The sequence below is a fragment of the Parasteatoda tepidariorum genome, chromosome 4, assembly GCF_982258835.1.
Source record: "Parasteatoda tepidariorum strain Cologne lab strain chromosome 4, Ptep-v5.0, whole genome shotgun sequence".
Lineage (NCBI taxonomy): Eukaryota > Metazoa > Arthropoda > Arachnida > Araneae > Theridiidae > Parasteatoda > Parasteatoda tepidariorum.
In genome coordinates, this window is record NC_141758.1 from 118,872,569 (window position 1) to 118,895,861 (window position 23,293).

A 23,293-nucleotide genomic window follows, 5' to 3' on the forward strand; every position below is an offset into this window, starting at 1 on the left:
TCTTTTGAAATTTTGTAACTCATAAATTACAATACTAGCAGAATTTTTAGCTCACTGTCTATTAAAAAATTCGTGCTATTTTTATGTAGAATTATCATCCACATCCTTTTATGTGCTAACTACAGAGGAATTATTCGACTTAATATTACTTATGAAATTCTTTTCATATTGTTTAATAGACGTTATTGAAGATTCAGTTCAGAAGGGGTAGATTTACAACCACCAAATATACATATAACAGGTTCTGGAAGAAAAAAACAGAGTACTCTCTGTAGATGTATGGCAGCATAAATAGACTCCTTGAATGTTTGCTCGAATCGAATATCCCTGAAAAGACCTATAAAAGCATGCAATGAGTAGAAATTCAGGGCGAATTTTCTAAACCAATGGAAATGAGGTTAGATGTACTTGTTGTAGTTTCTATTTACGTCGCACTAGAGCTTCCCATTGGGCTATTGGTGACAGTGAACCGCGGTGGCTCAGGGAATAGAGCGTTCGCCTTCCAATGAGGTGAACCAGGTTCGAATCCCAGAGATGACTGGCCAATACGAATTACGCATCCGGCTTGCACCTACCGCAGTGCTGACGTGAAATATCCTCCGTGGTAGACGGATCATGGGTTAGAGTCCCCTTGCAGTCAGGTTTACCACGGGAGGCTCTCGTGGTCTTCCTCTCCATGTAAAGCAAATGCGGGTTAGTTCCATCAGAAAAATCTCCCTCAAAAGCAAATTTCTTCTGATACTCGATGCAGGAATTCCCTTGTCTTCTGGATTGGGTTCAAAACTACAAGGATACGTAGATGAACATTAGTAGTCGTAAACCCGAAAATTGGTTTGACTGTTCAACGACGGTTACAAAATAAAATAAAATATTGGCGACGGTCTGAGAAACATCTCTAAGGATGATTCTAAGACATACCAGCACTATATTGATCAGCTCCAGGGGGGATGTACCCCCCCCCCCCGCTTCGATTGCCCAACGACCTGAGAGCGAAGTTGAGCACTTTACGGTAAAACAGTTTAACGAGGACCAATACCACCCATCCTTGGTAGACTGATTTAAGTGGTCACCCACCCGCACACTGACCGCAGCCAGTGATGCTTGACTTCGGTGTTCTACTGGGAACCGTGTCTTAATGATCAGTCCACTGCGAAACTAGATGTACTTGCGCGCTGTACCCTTTCAACGTAGGATTAGAAAAGCTCATTTGTGACTCAAAAATCAAAACCAGAGGAAATATATTTTATTTTATTTTATAACCGTCGTTGAACAGTCAAACTATAAGTTTATGACTACCCATGTTCAACTCTGTAGCCTTGTCATTTTCAACCCAATCCAGAAGACAAGGGAACTCCTGCATCGAGTATTGGGAGAAATTTGCCTTCGTGGAGGACTTTTTTGATGGAGTTAACCAGCATTTGCGTTACATGGAGAGAAAGACCACGAGAACCTCCCACGGTGATCCTGACGGCAAGGGGACTCTAACCCATGATCCGTCTACCAGTGAGGATATTTCATGTCAACTCTGTGGTCGGTGCAAGCCGGATGCGGAATTCGTATCGACTGGGATTCGATTCCGGCCCGCCTCATTGGAAGACGAATGCTCTATTCCCTGAGCCATCGCTGCTTAGAGGAAATATATTTTATTTTATTTTATTTTATAACCGTCGTTGAACAGCCGATCCAATTTCATGGGTTTACGACAACTGATGTTCAACTCCGTATCCTTGTAATTTTGAACCAATCCAGAAGACAAGGAAACTCTGAATCAGTACCCCCAGAGGTTTTGAGTTGTTATGGGAGCATGGAGGACTTTGAGACTCGACAGATTTAACGTGCATCAGTCACCATTTACTCCACGGAGAGTCTTCGGCCATCGATGATCGAACCCACGACCTCCTGGACATGGGCCCAGTGCCCTACCGACCAGGCTATCCCGGCCCCTAGAGGAAATATATTGTAAAAATCTGTTGCCGATGATATTTACATCATAGCAAGAACACCTGCTGATTTGAAACAGGTTTTTCTAGCCCCGGAAAAGGAGTCAAGTAAAATGCATCTTACAGTCAACCAGGAAAAAACTAAATAGAAACAGTGCCCTAAGATAACAGAACCATCTGCAAATTGGTACATGTAAATTTACAATGGGGCAGGGATAGCCTAGTTGGTGGTGTACTGGGCCCACGTCCAAGAGGTCATAGGTTCGATCCCCACCGGGCGAATGGTGACTGATGCACGTTAAATATGTCGAGTAACAAAGTCCTCCATATTCCCATAAGAAATCATACTACTGGGGGTACTGATTCAGGTGTTTCTTGTCTTCTGGATTGGTTCAAAATTACATGGCTGTGGAGTTGAACATTAGTAGTCGTAAACCCAAAATTTCCTCTAATCGCATACTTATTAAAGACTTGAAAAATGACACAAAAATATTAAAATGTTTTTGGATTCTTTAAGTAGCTCACACTAAGAGCTATTTTGGGGGGAATACAAGTTGATGCTAAGATGCTCAAATTTATCGTGAATTCAAAAAACCCGATGTCATCAAATACATAAAAATCCAAATAATTAAAAGGACTGCTCATGTTATTAGAATGAACAAAGAACGACCCGCTCTGAAACAGTTCTTGGCCAGGCTCTCTGGAACAAGAGCTGGAGGCCAACCCAACCTCAGATAATTTGACTGCCTAGAAAAAGATCTCCATTTTAAGAACGATTAATTCGAAAACCGTAGCTAAAAATAGAGAGACACGAAGAACCTGTCGTGCCACTAAAGAAGAAGTTTATCATTCGTAATATTAAATATATTTTTTAAAAAAAAGGTTTACATTCACTTGTATTCACACTCACCTTTTAAAAATTTCAGGGAAAAAGTAAAATTTAAAATTTTAGGAAAAAGTCAGGGTAAGTGCTTTTAAACTAAACATAATGATATACGCAGCATTAGCAATACATTTTTCAGCAAATTTGGCTTTGTCAAAAATAAATTTTCTAAACTTTTCTTCTTATCTCTGTTGTCTTCTTGTCTATGTTTTCTTCTTATCTAGATGTGTTTTTTTTTTTTTTAAATCTTTTTTTATCTATTATTTCCATGCCATTCACCCCCCCCCCCTGCTTTTTTTATATTTACTTAATTGGGATTTTTCATTCATTAGAAACCTCAGCTTAAAGTATTCTAAACTTAATCATACTAAGTCCTTTATCAAAAATGTGCATACTTTTTAAAGATAAATTTTCCTGATTTGTTATATTGAGGAGAAAAATAAAATTTTTACAAGTCTATACATTTTAAGTGTTATTATTAAAAACAAAAAAATTGAAAATCTAGTAATTTTCAATTATAAATATTATTATTTTTTTTTTTTTATTTATTTATTTATTTATTTATTTATTTATTTATTTTTTGAAGAACTTCTTTAACTATGCTTTGGTGCAAATCTTACTGTGCCGTGATGTGTATTATTGTAAAATTTTATCAGCTCAATAAATATTTCTGTGCATCCTTTAAGCAATGGTATGAATATAGGAAACTAAATAACTGAAACTAATAACACTGCTCAAAGAAGAAAAATGGCCAGTGAGAAATCCTTTACAGCCCCGTTTGGTCATGATTGCTTCATCCAGAAACAAAAAAATAGACGAATTTGAAACCAATTTCTTTTAAAATGTAACTGAAGAAAAATTGACAAGAATAGTTTTATTTCATATATAAAAATAAATAAGTTTATAGATCTTTTTTTTTTTTTTTTTTTAATGTTTTCAATTATTTTTAAAATTCTCTTTTTTTTTTTAATTGGTTTTTTACTCATAAAGTTAGTATCTATTCTACTCCAGAGATGGCAGCACGATGTCTGTTATCCAGCGACTTCCGCTGTCAACAAACCCCCCTTTTCTTTTGAGAAACCGGAAGTTTCGAATCTCACAAGTAATGAACAGTAAACGCTTAATCTGAAACAGTGTTTTGTTTGTGTGTGTGAAAAAACGAATGAAAGTTTGTCTAAGAATTAGAAATCGTCGTGTTAATGATTTCTTGATACGATGGATGTCAACGTGACGTAAGTTCTGTTTTGTTTGTTAATTTTTCCTTAAAAACCTACGTTAATTTATCTTCGTAAATTAAGTGAGCATTGTTTTTCTAAAATTATATTGAGATGCCGTCAGGAATGCTGTCCAGCTTCTTTCGAGTGTTCTCAGGGCTCTTTATCGAATACATTATCTTTTCTCAGATTTAATGACTGTTTTTGTGCCGTCGTGTACATTTCAATGTTCGATATCAGGAACAATAAACTAAAATGATACCCAAGTGTTTGAATGGAACGCACGTAAATAGTGGTTAAGTAAAAAGTATAGTTAGATTATAATAAAATTCGTATAATAGTCATAAAAGAATTTAAGCAATAAAGGCAGCAAAATATTTATTGAAATTATATGAAAGTTTCTTTGAAGAAGTGGAGGTAAAAAAGTGAGCATTTTATTAGCTTTTCAGAATGTCCAAAATCAAATTAGTTTTTTTTTTTTTTTTTTTTTTTTTTTTTTTTTTAGATATAAAAGAAACTTGGGTGTATAAAATAAAAAATAAAAAAAAAATTCCCCTTGAAATACGCTATTGGCTTTTAGCATTGTCACTATAAATATTAAATACCAATTCACTAGTCAATAAGACATGTTAACTTGATTTTATCATGAGATACCGTTTGATACCTACATGAATGTTGACATATTCAAAAATTAATTTCCCTCAAGTTAATAAGCTAGTAGTATATGATATGAAAGTATATTCCGTCATAGTTCAAGAAGGCTATAAACTTCTCTGCCTCTTTTTATCCTTTTTTCTTTTCTTCATTGGATATTATCAAAACTGAAAGTGTTGCTAATTAAAAGCAATAGAAAATTTAAATCAAATATCTTTTATATTTTACAAGTTTTTCACAAAAATGTTTTTTTTTTTTTTTTTTTTTTTTTTTTTTTGAAAAACTGAATTGCTTAATTCCACAGCACATGTTATTATGAAAGAAATGGTATGAAATTAAAGAATTAAGAGTAATACTCAGTGGATCATAATTAGAAATATAGGCAAAATTACAGTTCAGAAGGTACCAAATTATTACAACCTTTTTTTTATCAATTTTTTTGTGGTATTATCAAATATGAGTGTGTTGTTCTCTTAAAACAGTAGTAAATGCTAATTGCATATTAAAAAAAATTTCAGCTTGTTCCTAATAACACAAATCTCAACTAGGCTATTTAACAGTGGATGCTTTTGGCTGGCAGACTAGAATTTTTTTTCGTTGTATTTTCAGCCATTAAAACCTTAATGATCGACTTTTATTTGGCGGAACCCCCACTATTAAGTCCATAAGTAATTGAGAACTTATTAAACAACGAAAGATTCATTTTGAATGTGTTAAGAACCAAGTTTTAAAATTAGTTTTATCATCAGACCAGTTATCTTAATTATCAGGTACAGCTTTATTGTTATTGTGTGACTGAAACCGGTTTGCACCTGTTTACGTTCGCATATCAATTGATTAACATTGTAATGCAATACGTTAAAAAAAAAATTACATTTATGTTTAAATATAAATGTATTGCATATAAACTCTTACAAATCATGCCATTATTGGACTAATTGTTGTAATGTACTAATGAAATACCTGATATAACAAATATTCCTTATTTATATCGTCGAATTTAATCAATCGTCATATGTATATTAATCGTCATATCGTCTAATTTTACCGATTGATCCGCTAACGTAAGCAAGTGCAAACCGGTTTCATTCACGTAAAAACAATAAAGATGTATAAGTATCACCTGATAACTAAGATTTTACATAGAATCTTACAGTGCGCCTAATAATTTGATCAGGGACTGTAGATAGAGTGCTCGTAATGTATTACATTCTGAAACCTGCAACCTCATCATGTGACTTGTTCTCTGGTTCGCGATTATTCAATCAAAGTGTTTCAAGACCCGCTCTTCTGTTGGGCGATTTTTTTCTAAGAGCAAGCTTGATTCTTGGCTTCGTTGCCGTGTGAAAGAGTAAAGGGGAGAGGTTTTTTCTTTAAAGAAACCCCTTACCATCAAACTGACCGTGGGAGATTTTCGTGGCTTTCCTCTCCATCTAGCGCAAATGCGGATTAGTTCCATCAAAAAGTCCACCTCGAAGGCAAATTTCTACCGTTACTTGATCCAAGAATTCCCTCGTCTTCTGAATCGGATTCAAAATTACGAGGCTTCAGAATTCGTAAACCCAAAAATTGGCCGTTTAGCGACGTTTATAAAATATATACGCAACACCACATTGACACGAAATTTGATAAATAACCCTGTTGTTAAAATCACCAATAGGATCTTTAAGATAGGCGAAATCTAGTTTATTTAAAGGGACGACTTTACACTTAAATTTATTCAAAATCCTAGTAAATTGGGAACTGATTTTCGGTAAAACGAACTAAGTTTTTAAAGTTGGGTGAAATTACGAATTTGGGACCGGGATAGCCTGGTTGGCAGGGCACTGGGCCCATGTCCAAAAGTTCTTGAGTTCGCTAATCGCCGGTGAAAGACAACGCTTGTAGTAAATGGTGACTGGCTAAATGTGTTGAGTCTAAATTCCTTCATGTTCCCATAACACAGTGTTTCCCAAAATGTGGTACGCGTACCCCCAGGAGTACTAGAACAGTTTGACGGGGGTACGCGATCTTATGCGAAATATCTTGCAACAAACGAAAATTTTAAAATCTTTTATTTACAAACAAAGCTAGCCATGAAAATTTACGAGTACGTATTTTTCTATTTGCTATTTTTTGCAGAGTTAACAGTTAATATAATTAGTGGTGTGAACAACCAGTTGTGAGTTTTAACTTTTGTGCACTTTTTTTATAGTAAAAAATACACTCATTTTTTTATGAGTGGTACACAGCGTTACGAAAAATTTAGAAAGGGTACACAAAAGTCATAAGTTTGGGAAACACTGCCATAACAAACCATACCTCTGGTGGTACTGATCCAGGAGTTCCCTTGTCTTCTGGAGTGGTTCAAAATGAGAAGGCTACGGAATTGAACATTCGTAAACCCAAAATTGGGTCGGCTGTTCAACGAAGGTTATAAAATATAATAAAAACTGCGAGATTAATTTTCTATAGGTGGAAACTGCACGTTATCTTAAAGTGAAAAATAAGATCTTTGTATGTTTCTGTACGCTTAAATAAATTATTTATTTATTTTTCGCTAATCTAAAAAGTGACTACAATCGAAGCAATAATTAATAGAATATTACAAAGAATCTAACGATTTAAAATATTATTTCCTTATTTTTCAATATCTAAAGAATCCGATAAAAACAATTAAATAGTTGATAGAATTAAACGTTAACTCTTGATTCTTTAATAATTCTGCAGATTTGGAATTGAAAATAAAAAGGCGCGTGGTGTCAGACGACTATAAAAGTATAAATTGGGTGACGTGGACTGCACGTGATACTACGTAATGTTCTTTATTGAATTTATCTGGCGCAGTGAATATAAAATATTTAAATGTGCGCAATAAATATATTTTTTTGTTTAAGTTAGAAATTATCACTGATGTTATTTGTTAGAAATTATCACTGATATATAAATATATGTAGGGAGAGTGTCAACTAATAGAAGGATTTGAAAAATGAAAGACTTTATCTGACACAGCGAATATAAAATAATGAAATACAGTCAAACCCCGCTATAGTGAACACGGTTTATAGTGAACGATATAGTGAACGAAATGTTAGGTCCCGTGCCTTGCTATACACTTATAATGTTATTTTTTGTGGATATAGTGAACCAAAAAAGTGAGGAAGTTGGATATAATGAACTTTTTTCTGTCTTCCACTCATTTTTTTCTTCATTTTTTTTTTTTTTTTTTTTTTTTTTTTTGATAATTCTGAAATTTTTACTTTAAAATAAATACATATACCGATTTTTAAAACCATCTATAGAGGGGAATTTAGCGATAAGCTTCTTTTATCTCACTTTCCTATCTATCCCTTAACAAACCAAGCAGATATTTCCAACCCTACCAGATAGTGCACCTGTAAGGTGTCAGTGGGATCAATATGAATTTTCTGTCAGGATTGCTCATCAGCTAAAAATTACTAAATTTATTTTTTATTTTTATTTTTATTTTTTTTTTTTGTAAGCAAGACGAAGAGTAATGAAAAATAACACATTTTTCGTTACTAAATAATATTTTTCAGTCATTTATATAAATAATGTATAATAAAAGGGAGGAGTTTAGGAACCATTAGTTAAATAGCCTGCGGAACGGATATAGTGAATTCCCGGTTATAGTGAACCAAAATTTCGGTCCCTTGAAGGTTCACTATAGCGAGGTTTGACTGTATTTAAATGTACGCAATAAACTACTTTTTTTTGTTCAAATAAAGCTATAAGTAAAGAAATATCACTGATGTTAATTTTAAAATATGTGGAAAAACTAAATCGCTTATAGTAAAATTTAAAACAATGACTAACGCTTAACCAATCAAATTCCATTTCGTTTTTTTTTCTCATTCATTTAATGAATGAATTAATATTTAAAAAAAAAAACTGTACTAAGTGTCATCCGTTACCAGTTTTAAAAAAATGTATTTGATCTTGAATGAATGAATAAAAAGTATTTTATTAACGTGTGAAAATTGGAACAAGATATAGGGAGAGTACGAACTAATAGTGGGGATTAAATAAAGTTCGCTTTTCTTTGTGCAAATAGCGATATCAATAAACGAAAGTTGTTCTTACACAAAGTACTTTTATTGTGGTAATGAACTACGTCTTGAGAGTGGGTGTTATTGAGAACGTACATGTAGACTCTCAACGCCTTACGTTTCTTTTTTTTATCATTTTTTTTTTTTACCATGCCTGAAAAATTCAACTACTATATGGGCGTCATATGTTGTTTATTTTTGCGGATGTGGGTTCAACCCGTAATGAAAGCAAAAGTTAAAAACTAGATTTCGAAAGACCTTAAATCCGTTTCTGCATCAGAAGGAAACTATTCAAACCGATTTTTTTTTTTTTTCCACCGAAATATTTCAGATTTCTCTAAATTCTTTGAAGAGAAATGTGGAAGAAATTTGGTATTCATCTTTAAAAAACCTCTGCTTTGTAAGATCGAATTTAACATCTTCTGGTAGTTCTGGTAACAAAAATAAAATGTGTTTAATATTATTTTTTTTTTATATCAATTAAAAAAAACTTTCGATCGATGGAAAGAAAAGAAAGGCAGCAGCATAGATGATTACATTTAATATACGAATAAGACTGTTCAAATATTATTTAGTCCCGCAGTGGACTGATCGTTAAGACACGCTTCCCAGCAGATCACCGAAGTCAAGCATCACTGGCTGCGGTCAGTGTGCGGGTGGGTGACCACTTGGATCCCCAGTGGCAGAATCGTGGCGACACGGCGACATTGTCGCAGAATGTTACAGAGTTCTTGCAGAAAAATTTTTCCTTTACAAAGTAAAAAAATTTGGTTTTCTTTTCTGCAAAAATTTTCGAAATTTTTTCTCTCTCTAAAGTTATATTTAAAAGATGTCTTTTTCAAGCATCGAAGGGGAAAGAAATGTTCTTAATTTTTCGATTCTTATTTGAGAAGAATGAAAAATAAGAATATTGAAGTAAAAAATTTCTTTTCTGCAGAAATGTTAGAAAGATTTTTTCCCCACCACAATTATACTCAAGAGATACCTTATTCACTCATCAGAGGGGAAGAAATGCTCGTGATTTTTTTAAATTTCCTTTTGGGAAAAATAAAAAATTTTGGTTTTCTTTTCTTTCACTGATTTTACGATTTTATAATTATTATTTTTCTATGTGATGATGATTTAGGAAATGCGAAAAAAGAAATAATTAGTGTGTTTTCCTCTTACAAAATGTGAGAATATCGCCCATGATATTAGAATAAAAAAATATTACATATTCATTATTTAAAAAAAATACATAAAATTTTATTATATCCAAATAGGCTTTTCTTTGTAAATACAACGTTTCTGTTACTTTAAATTTAATTAATAGCATGTATATTAGTTATTATTAAAAGTATCTTGAAGAAAAATATTAGTGCTAGAGAAGATTGTCGCAGAAAACCCAAAAAAATTCTGCCACAGGGCTTGGATCAGTCTGCGTACGGACCGAGGGTGTGCGGTATTGGTCCTCGTTAAACTGTTCTACCGTAAAGTGCTCGACTTCGCGTGCAGGTCGTTGGGCTACCGAAGCAGGGGTGCCATCCCCTCTGCAGAGGATCAAAATTGTGATGGCATGTCTTCGGATCATCCTCAGGGATGTTTCCCAGACCGTCGCCAATAGCCCATTGTGCAGCTCTAGTGCGACGTAAAGTAACAACAACAAATCAAATATTATTTAAGCATTTTTTTTCCTTCTTTTTGGCAATTTTCGACCCCTTCTTTTTAGTCACCAAAAATGAACAAATCCCAAACCCCCCTTACCTACAGAAGTCGCAACACTTGGTAACTATCCCGCTTAAATTTACATTAAAAGTTTTCTATTAGTTTACATTACACACTCCCTAAATCTTGTTACAATTTTCAATCATGAATAATATACTTTTTATTCATCCACTCAAATAAATATTTTTTTAAACTCGTAACCTTTGATGTTAATACAGTTTTTTTTTTCAAATATTAATTCTTTAATAAAATGCAATTAATTAAATTAAATTAATGGGCGAAAATGTTTTAATTATTTAATAAAAAGTAACTAAAATAAAAATTTTCTTTGGTGACCTAAGGTCAGTTGGAATTGACTTAAAAAAAAATATTTTTTTTTAATATTACCTCTTTAATTAAAAGTATGGATTTATATTTTTATTAATATATCTCTATACTGTATTTATTTATTTTTTTAGTTTACTGACCTAAGGTTTTATTTACCCATTGCGTCCAACAATAGCAGTCAGTCAAATTACCCTGTGTGTACGAGGATTTTAGAGAAAAGAGACGGAATAATTTCCTGTAGAAAAAAAATTCTGTTCCCCTAAATGTGATCATCTTTTCAGGAGCATGGCAGACTTAACTTAAAATACCGTCTGCGCAAAATACATTGTAAGAAATTAAGAGAATTTGCAGACTGGGTCGATTATCTCTAGAACTACAGGACCGATTTTAATGAAATTTGATGTGCAGACACACTACAAGACAAACAACCATTCAACAATTGTAATACACACGCATGATGGTGCGTAACACTTGTTGGAGTCGGAAGGTATGAAATTACCTCTGGACAATGCATGCCAATTGCTACAGGAAATGATAAACTGTCTTATTTCAAGTATGAAATCACGCCGCAAGACTTTTATATCTGTAAGAGGAGACCCTACCCCCTATTGACCCCTTTTTTTGTTTATTCTGCAACCGCTGTTTCTTACCTTCCGACTCCACGATCATGGGTGTGTATTACAATTGTTGGATGGTTGTTTGTCTTATATTATATCAATGTATGTACATATCGAATTTCATTAAAATCGGTCCAGTAGTTCTAGAGATAATCTGCAAATTCTCTTACACCAGTGTAGTTCTAATCAAACTTTTAAGGGTTTTTTTTATTTTTGTGTATGACGATAGACACAAATTTCAGTTATTCCTCATTGAAAAATATTGACTCTTGGGTTACTTCCCCTTTTGGTTTTTCGCATCTGTACTGGACAGGGCGACAGAACGTGGCAGATTAGTCCAGGCTGGGCGTTAGATAAAAAATAAATAAATAAAAGCCTTTTTTACAACTTTTCTGATCATTCAGCACGGCTTCTCGCCCACTGAACTAGATTTCTGGGAATCATTTTATATCTTGAATAATTCTAACACTTTAGTTAATAATCTTTATAGTACCCCATTCCTCCCAAATGTTTTAATTCTACTTCTTGCAACACCTATATGAGGTTCTCCCCTTACCACCACAACCTGTTTCTTAACTTCACTACTCTTGTTTGATCATTTTCTTCTAGCATCCTCTATTGCAGTGTTTTCCAAAGTGTGGTACGCGTACCCCCAGGGGTACGCGTTCTTATGCGAAATATCTTGTAACAAACGAAAATTTCAAAAAATTTTATTTAAAAACAAAGCTAGCCATGAAAATTTACAATTACATATTTTTCTATTGGCTATTTTTAACTTTATAGTATAAAGTGCATTCATTTTTTTATTAGTCGTACACAGTGTTACGAAAAAATTTAGAAAGGGTACACAAAAGTCATAAGTTTGGGAAACACTGCTCTATTGGTTAAGTCTTTTTTTTTTCTCCTGGTTATAAGTTGTTTCCCTTTTTCTTTCTGTGTTTGAACACTGATGAAGGTTTTCAATACGGAACCCAAACTATAGTATGCCAGTATATGTCGTAATATATGCAGAGTTGGCAGGGTTTAGGACAGAATGGATTGATCCACGGTTTAAACCTGTTCAAAACTGTCCGAAACCATTTTATTCAAATTATGTCACAATTTAAACAAAAAAATATTGTGAAAAATAAAACGTTAATTTTTGAACAAGAAAGAGACAAGTTTTTGTTTTATTAAAAAAGTTTATTATTATTTTTAATATTGCATTTATTTATCCTTATGCAAAAACATAATTTATCAGTATTAAAAGCATATTTATTCATATTTAAAGGTATTCACTTTTGTTGTTCAATGAATTGTGGAGCTTCAAAAGTTATAAATCTTTTTCCTATTGTATTATTTTCCTTTAATAAGTTGAAGCAAATTGTATAAAAAGTATCAAATATTTATTAATATATGTAATTATTATATGTACAATGGTTACACATATTTTTACCTTTTACCAATGTTGAAGGTTTTGGACAGTTTTAGTCAGTTTAGGACGTCCAAAACCCCAACCCTGAATATATGTTTCACGTTGTTTAGCTGTACGTATTAACTATGTCCTTTTTATGTAGGAACGAAGTCTTCCACCATCCCTGTACAAGAGACGCCTCTTGAAGAATCGCCGGAGAAGACCCTCTGGATGGCCTCTGTGTTCACGCGGCTGCTTGATCATCCATGTCCATGACCCTGACCCATCCTGTCTGAGGCCGGGTGACTTTTATTTCGTGGTCAATCAAGTGGGTGTTTCCATCAAGTGGAAAACCCACGACAGAATTCATGAACGTTCCATCGATGTCAATGAATTTTCTGCAGAAATGGCTGCACTAGTGACTCCCTCCAACAATGAGGGAGAGGAGACTGATAAGACGCATCTCTTAGTCTCTCCAGAGAGTGGGGTGAGTCGAATAGCCGTGAGTCGAATTTTAGATGAATTGTTTGAAAACAATCGACCTAAGCATCGACTGAAGAGTACTAGAGACAGTTGGGTGCAAACAGATAAAGATGACTGTTCTGGTGTTGTTGCGCAAGACCAATTACTCGCACCTCTTGCAAGTGAAGAAGAGTTTTGTTCAGGTATATTTTCATTTCACTGCAAATTAACCTCCTTTGCATAAATTATTTCTGCACGATTGCTTCAGCAAATCTCTTAAGGTTGCTGCAGCAAGTCTTTTAAGATTGCCTCAACAAGTCTTTTAAGATTGCCTCAACAAGTCTTTTTTTCCCCCGGTAAATTTGCTGCAAGGTTTAAACCTGGTCTTTGCTAGATTCTTCGACAAAAGGGTGATGACGTAGTTGCAGGTACTAGTGCAGTTAAAAGGAGGGTTGGGTTTTTGCCGTCAAAAACTGGTTTTTGACATGACAGAGGTAAAAACCGTCAAAAACCTACTGTTTTCTTTAATTTATGGCATATAGCGGACAATATAATATTTTCACTTAATTGCCTTTATAAATGAATGTTGCAAATTATTGCTATTGATTTTGCAACTATATACATGTCTTCTTATAGAAGGATATACATTCATACAGAAATATTGTAATATACTTATTGAAAATAGTGATACTTAACTTTTATCATTATAGCTTGTTTTGCAAAGGATTCAAAATTTTGCTCTTCTTAATTGTTCGAAATAAAAAAAAAAAAAAAAAAAAAAACTTGGAACTATTAATAAATTCAAGAACTAAAAAGAAGAATTTAAAATTTGGCATTTCTTAAATATTAGAAATAAGCTAAACAAAACTTTCAAAACTTGTAACTACTAAGAAACTCTAAGTCAGGAATGACTTGACATTCTTCAGTAATGTAATATGCCAAACAAAATGATGCTTGGAAATGTTGAAAATTTTGTTTAGTATCCTAATATTTTACTTCAAATAGTACTATGTTTTGATATAGTCATGTTGGGAAAATGCAAAAATCTCTTCTTAAATATCTTTTAACAACTTTTTTTCTAATTTTATTGCCCAAAAATGAATTAATTTTAAATCATAAGCAGTTAAGCTCAAATTAAAATACAGTTTTATCAAATATATGGATTTTTGACAGAGGGGTTTTTGACATGACGGTAAAAACCATGGTATAAACCGGTAAAAACCGTCTTGTGTCAAAAACTTGCCAACCCTGGTTAAAAGTCATTATAACTTTCTTTTATTTTCTAATTTGCGATGGCAGCAGATTGATGGTGGTCATTCCCTGGTTCCGGGTAATATGAAGGGGGAAAAAATTTTACCAAAAAAAAGAGCCCACTTTTTAAAAATTGGTACTCTGAAGATATAGTTCGTTCACCAGGTGTTGGCTCTTAGCTCCACCTCGTCGGACGAAGCGTTCGTTTCAGCACGGGAGTAAGAGAAGAAACGTCTCTTGAAATTGAGACAACCCTTAATAACCACTGCGCCAAACGCAAACAGTGACTTCTTTTTCAGTCACTTCTCTTCATTATCCGCTATTATATTTTTCGTTATTCTAGCTAATTGAATATATTGCAGTAAAATGTCTCGAAAAGGACACACTATTCACTCAAAAGAGAAAAATATTAAATTTATGAAATATTGAATGTTAAAAATTGCACATAAAGATTGCGAAATAAATATTTTTGTCATACGATCGCCAAATAGCAACGTTGTTCAGGATCGTTCTCATCCTTCTTCCAAAAATAGCGAAATAGTATCGTCGAATACCACGTGGCGGAGCCAATTGCCAACTTCTGGTGAACGAACTGTAAATTATTTGTTATATAGGGGTATAAATCCTAAGCGGATTTTTCTGCTTTTTTTTTCAATACTTCTTATAGCCTGCTTTCTATCTCTTTAAATTTCATATTTCTCTTTTTTTCTGATCACTTTTGTAGATGCAAAGCCAAATTTCTCCGTGTTAGAGTAGTTTTGTAACTTACAAAAGTGTTTGAATTTAAATAATGTCTGTGCTTATGTTAAACTCATATCAAAAACTCAAAATTATAAGTTAAATTTTAGCAGTAGTACTTTATCTACGTCATGGAACTGCAACAATGGGCTATTGGCGAGCGGGAAACATCCCCGGGGATGACCAGCACAATTTTGATACTTTGCGTAAGGGATAGCTCTCCGCTTTGGTAACTAAAAGGACCGACACCGCACACCCTCGGTCCCTTCGCAGACTATTCACCCAGCCGGTCATGGGTCGCAGCCAGTGATTCTTGACTTCGTTGATCTACCGTGTCTGTTAAGTCAACTCACTGCAGAACCCTTTTATGTTAGGGAGAAAAAGAAACTTATCGAACAACAACGTGGTTTTACTATGGATTTCTGATTCGAAAGTGTCCATTTTAAATTCGTAGAAAGCAATATAGGAAAGAAAAAAAGTAGCTATTTTATCAACTAAATCTCTCAGATTTACCATGGTACTGCCCATGGCAAACAAGTATCCTTTGACTAAGGTACTGCCAATTGTAACTTCCTGCCCTCCCCCCCCCCCCCAATCCTTGCGTCGCGGGGTTGTTATTCACGCCACTTAAGCTATGACATCAGACACTAAAACCTCATTTTTCTGAATAATCATATCTTCTTTTTTTTCTTCTGGGGATTCCTATCCCTCAAAATCTGGGGGTAGCCACAATCTGAAAAATAATAGTATGGACATGAAACTGGTCATAAGTTTCTAACTCTTTAATGCTCATTTTACTTTTTGCATATTTTGCCCTATCTCGTAAACTTTTTAAGCGAATCAAAAACATTTTGTTGTCATCAAAAACTGCATATGCTTCGACAAAGGTTGAATAATCTCTGTGAAATCAAATTTTTTTTTTAAAAAAAAAGACCTTTATATAAAATGATTTTATCAATTTCGTTCGCTTTTTTTTTTTTTTTTTTTTTTTTTTTTTGCATTTATAATTGTATAATGACATAAAAGTTTGAATACATTACCCTACAATTAAATTTTTTTGATAATTGTTAAATTAGCTAATGAAAATTCTAAATGTTTATTAAAATAAATCAATTTTTATATAGAATTAAACGAATTTTATACTTGTGTTGTTTTTCAATTCTCTTAAGATTTTCGAGAATTACGCAAAAAGTAAATTTAAAGAGATCCTTATCCTTGCCAAACTATTTGAACTACACACACGCACATGTATATATATATATTAACAGTAAAATCCAGATTATTTGCGGGATTGGATGGCCCTCGAATAATCCGCAAATCCTCGAATAATCCTCGGTAATCCGCAAAACGCTTAAGAACCTTTAAAAAATTTTAATATAAATTTATATTTTTGCTTACCTTCAGTTAGCAGTTTTTTTTTTCACATTTTCTTTTTTTACAATTATTTCTGCAAAATTTTTCAACTCTTCTTTTTTTCTTCGTTGTGAAACAACTCTTGTTCATTTGAGATTGTAGCAAAATTTCGCTCAAAGTGTCGCATTATCTTCTATATGTGTTAAGAGTTGTATCATGACTTTTTTTTTTCTTCTTTTCCTAGTCTGATCCTCTTTTTCATCTTCACTTTCTTCAGCGCCTGATACTGTCTATCTAAAATTTACCTAATTACTGCGAATTTAGTTAATACGACATTTACCAAAACAAGATCATTTTTTCTTTAACACTAAACATATACCAACACTTAATATATACCTGTAATAGTTTACGTGTAAGATTCCTTCAATAGCTAGATAATCCTAGAGACTTTGACTAATTCAAAGAAATAGGCATCTTGTTAATGTATATCAAGTTTATTTAACAGCTTGCGTTGAATTCTTCCATGGATGGCAATGATGGTTTCCCATAGCAGGATTTGGCACAGATTTATCTATCCACGAAAATATTAAAAGCCACCCATTTCCGATGGCTCCCGCAATTTAACCAGGGACTCTGAAAGAGATTATGTTAGGCAAGACTATCTTTATCTTAATCAAACGGGAAAATTTAGAGATTTTGATTTGTTCAAAAACATGACGCCTTTCAGACGAAATTCTTGGGACTTTAATTGGCATCTTGAATTCTTATGACTGTTTGTGAAATAACGATTTCTACGTCTTAAAATTAATTAGAAAAATATATATTAAACTTACAATTTAATATATATAGCAAAAACATTGCAACCTTTTTTTTTTTTAATTTTAAGTATAGTCACTCAAAACTTGTTTTCTTTTTATTTATCTTGACACATGAATTTGAAAAATTTTTATTGTCCGGGCTAGCTTCTTTTTTTCTGAATTTTTTTTTTAGTTTAAAGTAACTGTTTCTTATGTGAAATTCCATCGACCATTTTCGGAAAAACCCCAAAAAATGGCGCCAAACAACAACTAAATTTTGTGCCAACAATGGAATATGTACTAAATACGGCTATTCTTTTAACCCTTTATTTAACAAAACATTAAAAAATTATCAAAAATGAGCAATTTTTTTTTAATGTCTTTTTTTTTCTCAAAATTTTTACTTTGGGATCACATTATAAAATTTTAATTAAACATACAATACTAGTTGAAAATGTTTATGGATTAATTAAATAATATGAAAGACTCACTTGATCGAGACCTGAAAATTGAGGAATCATGAAATGGCGTTCTCGAACGAAATATCAACTAAATAGATCCGTACATGATGTTCAAATAATCATGTGTTGTCATATAACAGGCAAGTTCCGATCGGATATTTTGTATAGTATATGGAAATAATATTAGTGGAACTTCCCGCCGATCCACTAACATTACTTCCGTATGAGAAGTTTTTTATTTGTTAAAATATATTGAATTTAAAGTAATTTTATATTAAGTTATTTTTAAAAATATACTGTACCTCAATATTTTTAATCATACGTTCATAAACTTTAATTTCAACATTTTTTAAAATTAATATTTTGTTTTTATTCCTATAATATATTGCACCGATCACAGGAGTCTGCTTCGATTGGAGATAAATGCAACAGTCCTTAAGACTCCAAAGTTTTTTTTTGAGCAGAATCTTTTAGAAAATATGGTTATTACAGCCGAATACAACACAAAATATACATACACAGAGTTGATTTTACGTTTTCACTTTTAATCGAACATAACATTTACAAACATTTGTTTTTACTTCACATAACTCAACTCAAAGAAACGTTTCCACTCAAATATTTTGTGAATTTAGTAATTTAATTAATTTGGTGCACAGCGTTTTTAAAAAGTGCTTAAAGGTACTTATTTTCGATGTTCGTTTTTAAAAACCCTTAAGGTGCTTTTTTTAATGGGGTGTTTTTAAAGAGTGCTTTATTTTCCCTTTTTGAAAATGAAATTTTTTTCATTAACTTGTCGATTTATGCAAAAGCGTGCTTTTCTCATAGTTCTATGCAACGTTTTCACAATTCGTTCGACCACAATCTATTTCGGCGTACCGTCGGTCCATAGCGTATGAAAGCGCCAATCATTTTACATGATTGATGAAATACTTGCGAGTCCCCATGTGAGTCTACTGAGCAGGGTTCGGTGAGATTATTGCACTCTCATGTGCAACTCTGTTGCATTTTGCAAGATGATATTCTCAATTCCACCCTTTGATATCGAACCGAAAAATCTCTCGTTCTTCTTATGGTGGCTAATGTAATCAAGAAAAGAGTTCTTTGTCAAACACTAGTTATTTTATCATGATCATGTAAAGTCTTTGAGAATTATTTTGCATTTGGTTAATGTATATAGTGCTTAAAAATGTTTTTGAGTGCTTAAAAGGTGCTTATTGAAAGATGTGGCTACGCACCCTGATTTAGAGATGCAGAAATTTCTTCTATTATAGTTTTAATGTGCACTCGACAACATTCGGCAGCTGCAATATATCCTGCTTCGGTACTTGATGTTGCAACTATAGATTGTTTTCTAGAGCAGCAATTAATTGGGACTCCACAGAAAAATATTACATAACCCGTGGGACTTGTACGAATTTCAGGATCTCCTGCTTAGTCAGAATCAAGATTAGCAACTAGTTCTTTATCATTACCATCTTTAGAATAAACGATTCCATCTTTTACACTTCCTCTTAGGTGTCTTAAAATTCTTTTAGCTTTTGTGATTTTTTTTTAATGAATTCTCAGCTTGTCTGCTATTGTTATTTACTGCAAAAGTTATATCTGGTCTTATTCTTGGTGAAAGATAAGAGAAGACTTGCAACTGTTTTTCTGTAAAGGAAATCCATTTTTTCAAGATCTTCTGATTTATTACTTAGCGTTATCATCGGAGTATGGGTTAATTTTGCATGCATTCGGCATTTTTCGATTATTATATCTACATAAGGTTCTTGATGAATTTTTTTTTTCTCAGCTCCATTATTTCTAAGATTTATTCCCCCAAAAAATCTGTTTTTTGATATGATGTCATCTCGGACTCTTTTTTGTAAGTTTTCAATGAAACTAACATGTTCTGTTCAAATTGAATTTAATTTCTTCGATTTTTAAATTGCCTATGTGTTCATGTTCGCTAAATCTTACATCTCTTGAAATTATTATTATTCTGTTTTCTTTTTCCCATAATCTATAACCATTTGCTGCATAATCAACAAATATGAGTTCGGTACTTCGACTTTCAAGTTTCTTTAACTTACCAAGGTTATTTGTAAATACAGTCGGACCTCTATTTAACGAAGTCGCTAAATCCCGATAATAAGTTTGTTATATGGAAAATTCGTTAAATAGAAAATCAAAACGAGTTTTAAATTCATAATCACTAGACATAATTGAAATTGCAATGGATTCACCTTTATCTTGTAAACTAGTATCTACTATTTATTTTATAAATCTTAAGCATAAAAGAAATCTGCATGGAAAGCAAGAATAGAGCAAATCATTATCCAATACATGCTACATATATTTTCAACCAAAAAAAGCTAAATTTATGTATAACATTATAGCTGCATTTATTATAAAAGTAATTTTAAACAGTCATTACCTCGTGCGTTCTTAAGTTTAGTTGCTATTGATAAAAATCGTTAATTTTGTTTGAGATGCAAACACACAAAAAGGGAAAGGGATTATACTGCTTTCTCTAAAAGTAAAGTGGCTTCGAAAATTAATTAAAGGTCATTTCCCCCATAAAATGCATAAACAAGTTTGAAATGTTCTGAAATATTTTGAGAAATAGGAAAAGTGAATCTCAAAGAAAAGTTCGTTAAATAGAAAATTCACTTCGCTATTTGGAAGTTATTTTGAAAGGAAATTTCCAAAATGTTCTTGGTTCCTCGAAAAAAATAGCAAGATAGAGAAATTCGCTAAATAGAAGTCCGTTTGTACTTTATTATTAGCAGATATTTTCAGTTTTGATAAATCAGGCTTTCTTTATATCACATTTCAGCTGGAGTTTTATTCACTGCATTTGAGGGATTTAATAAATATGCTGGAGTAGTAATAAAGCTTTTCGTTTCTTCTTTGAGACAATAATGCTAATCCATCTTGTCTTATCCAAGCGTTCAGCATTTACTTGAGGAGAATATGGAGTGGTCGAATCTAAAACTATTCCCCTTTATTTTTGCTCCAGTTTTTAAAATCATTTGAAATATATTCACACCTCCATTATCACAGCGAATTTTTGAAACACTCAACAACCATTTTGCTTTCAATTGTCAGGGGTCTGTCCAGGCCGAATTTACTACCGTTTAGCGGTACCTTCACAAATTCAACTTTAGGAAAAACGGTAGTTTCACAAATTCAATTTTAGGAAAAAAATACTCTTTCTTAAAATTTTATTTTTTTATCCCTTAAGAAACGATAAGTCCATATTTTTGTGTTGATTTTTTAACATAATTTTTAATTTTTCACAAATGATATCTAAATTTTCACAAAATAGGTACCTCTCAGAAAACCCTAGACAGACCCCTGAATTCCTTAACATAGTTCTTCAAATCAACTGTTAAATCAAATTGGATAAACCTTCTCAAAATGTGTGAAATCGTCTAAAAATGTTACAAAATATTTTTTTGAGATATTCAGCCTCATAACAAAAAAATATTTATAAAACTATACGCATATTTACAAATTCGTAACAGTCTACATTGCTTGCAATTTGAAACGAATTTGCGCTAACTTTCTTGGTTGATAGGATTTTGCACTCAAATATAAACACTTTATTTCAGTGCTCATAATTAATTAGGAGTCTTATGAACGTGAATGTTATGTGTTTATTATTATAGAGATATATATACGTGAATGTTATGTGTTTATTCCAATTCACCCAATAATTATTCGCTTTCTCACTACAGATACTGAACAGAAGTCAAAGAACAATTCTCGAGTAGATTCTCCCTGCCAAACACAACAAGAAGAAATCAGGCAGTTGAATGCCATTGCAGATTTAAGCCAAGATGCACTCGAAGCACAAGTTTCCATTTTGCCAGGTAATTTTATTTCCTCTTTTATTAACTTATGAAACAAATAGAAAAAAAATAACTATCAGTTTTAATACAATGATAGTTCTAAATGGTGATTTCAAGTAAGCACAAGCTCGTATTTGATTGACAATCGTCAAATACGAGTTTGACGAACTCGTATTTGTCAATCAATTACAGGATTTTCAATTCAATTATATATATATCCAGCCAACCCCGTTTTTGGTTTACAATTACTAATGTTCAACTCCGTAGCCTTGTAATTTTGAGACAATCCAGAAGACAAGAAGACTCCTGAGTACCCCCAGAGGTATTGATTTGTTATGGGAACATGGAGGACTTTGTGACACGACAGATTTAACGTGCGTCCGTCACCATTTACTACACGGGGAGTCTTTGGACGGCGGGGATTGAGCCCACGAACTCTTGGACATGGGCCCAGTGCCCTACCAAGCAGCCTATCCCAGCCCTAAAGCTACATTAAAAAAAAGAAGTTAAGACTTTGGGGGCGAAGTTTTTGATGATTAGTTTTACACATTTAGTGACATTCATTGGAATGTGGAAAAGACAATGCGTCATACAATCAAGATCAATTATACAGTTTCTTAGCCAATCGAGAGTAGTTGCTTATTAATCAATGGTCCCGCCTCGCTACTTATTTTTTCTCTTTGTTAAGCACATGGTTCACCAGCGTATTTTTTTTTCTCAATTACTATGTGTACATCACGTATACAAAAACCTCCGGAAAAAAGTACCATTAAATCAGAACTAGTTTTGACAGCTTACCTATTTTCCACAAGGATTCCTAAATTTTTGTGCATCTAGCTGAAAGGAAAAAAAAATGCTTAAAGGTGCTTATTTTTATTGGATGTTTTTTAAAAAGTGCTTAATTTTCCCTTTTCCAAAATGAGATTTTTCTTCATCTTGATTTTTGCCTCGAATTATGCAAAAAGCATGATTTTCACACTGTTCTATTCAATGTTTTCACAATTCATACAACTGCAATCTATTTCGACTTTCCACCACGTATTAAAGCACCCATCATTTTACATGCTTGATGAAATACTTGCTGGTCAGCTTGTACGATTTGGTGGGAAGGATATCTTGCAGTCTCGTGTGCAAATCTGCTGTATTTTGCAAGAGTTTCTCAATTTTAGACTTCATTTTCCGCCCTCTGAATTCGAAACGAGACATCTTTCGAGTTTTTGTTCACCGGGGACCAATTAAACGTTATAAATTTTTTTCCTTAGTAGCAAAAGAAAATTTTATTTCTCTTATTAATTTTATCGTTGGTGAAGCGCTCTCATCTTCATTATTATCAAACTAATGGCTTTCTCGCTCTGTTTTATTTATAAATCAGTACCTTAATCCTTAAACTTGACTTGGGGATCATTCACAAATTACATATTTTCATGTAGGTCCCCATGTCATGTAGGTTTCATGTCATGTAGGTCAAGAATCACAAAGCTTCATCGCCAAAACATTTCCATCTCCGTTTTATTTATTTAAATAAAAAAATATACGAGACATTTGAGATTTTTAATTATAGGGATTTTTACAAGAGGGACTATCCACCAATTTCATAAATTTTTTGTAAAC

At 32.8% G+C, this 23,293-nt stretch overlaps 1 protein-coding gene across 7 annotated transcripts in view; it reads left to right on the forward strand.

Annotated features, from left to right (window-relative positions):
* The window catches only part of LOC107452876 (puratrophin-1), a 388,240-nt gene that overhangs the window by 309,030 nt on the left and 55,917 nt on the right, over nt 1-23,293 (forward strand). For 5 of the 7 annotated variants that reach the window (XM_087161971.1, XM_087161969.1, XM_087161972.1 and 2 more), the window contains exons 4-5: nt 12,945-13,446; nt 21,569-21,703. In XM_087161971.1, the coding sequence (XP_087018097.1) occupies nt 12,945-13,446; nt 21,569-21,703 (637 nt within the window). Of the gene's footprint in view, nt 1-3,886; nt 4,056-12,944; nt 13,447-21,568; nt 21,704-23,293 lie in introns of those variants that run through there. The other 2 variants (XM_087161974.1, XM_087161975.1) reach the window with 2 other exon arrangements.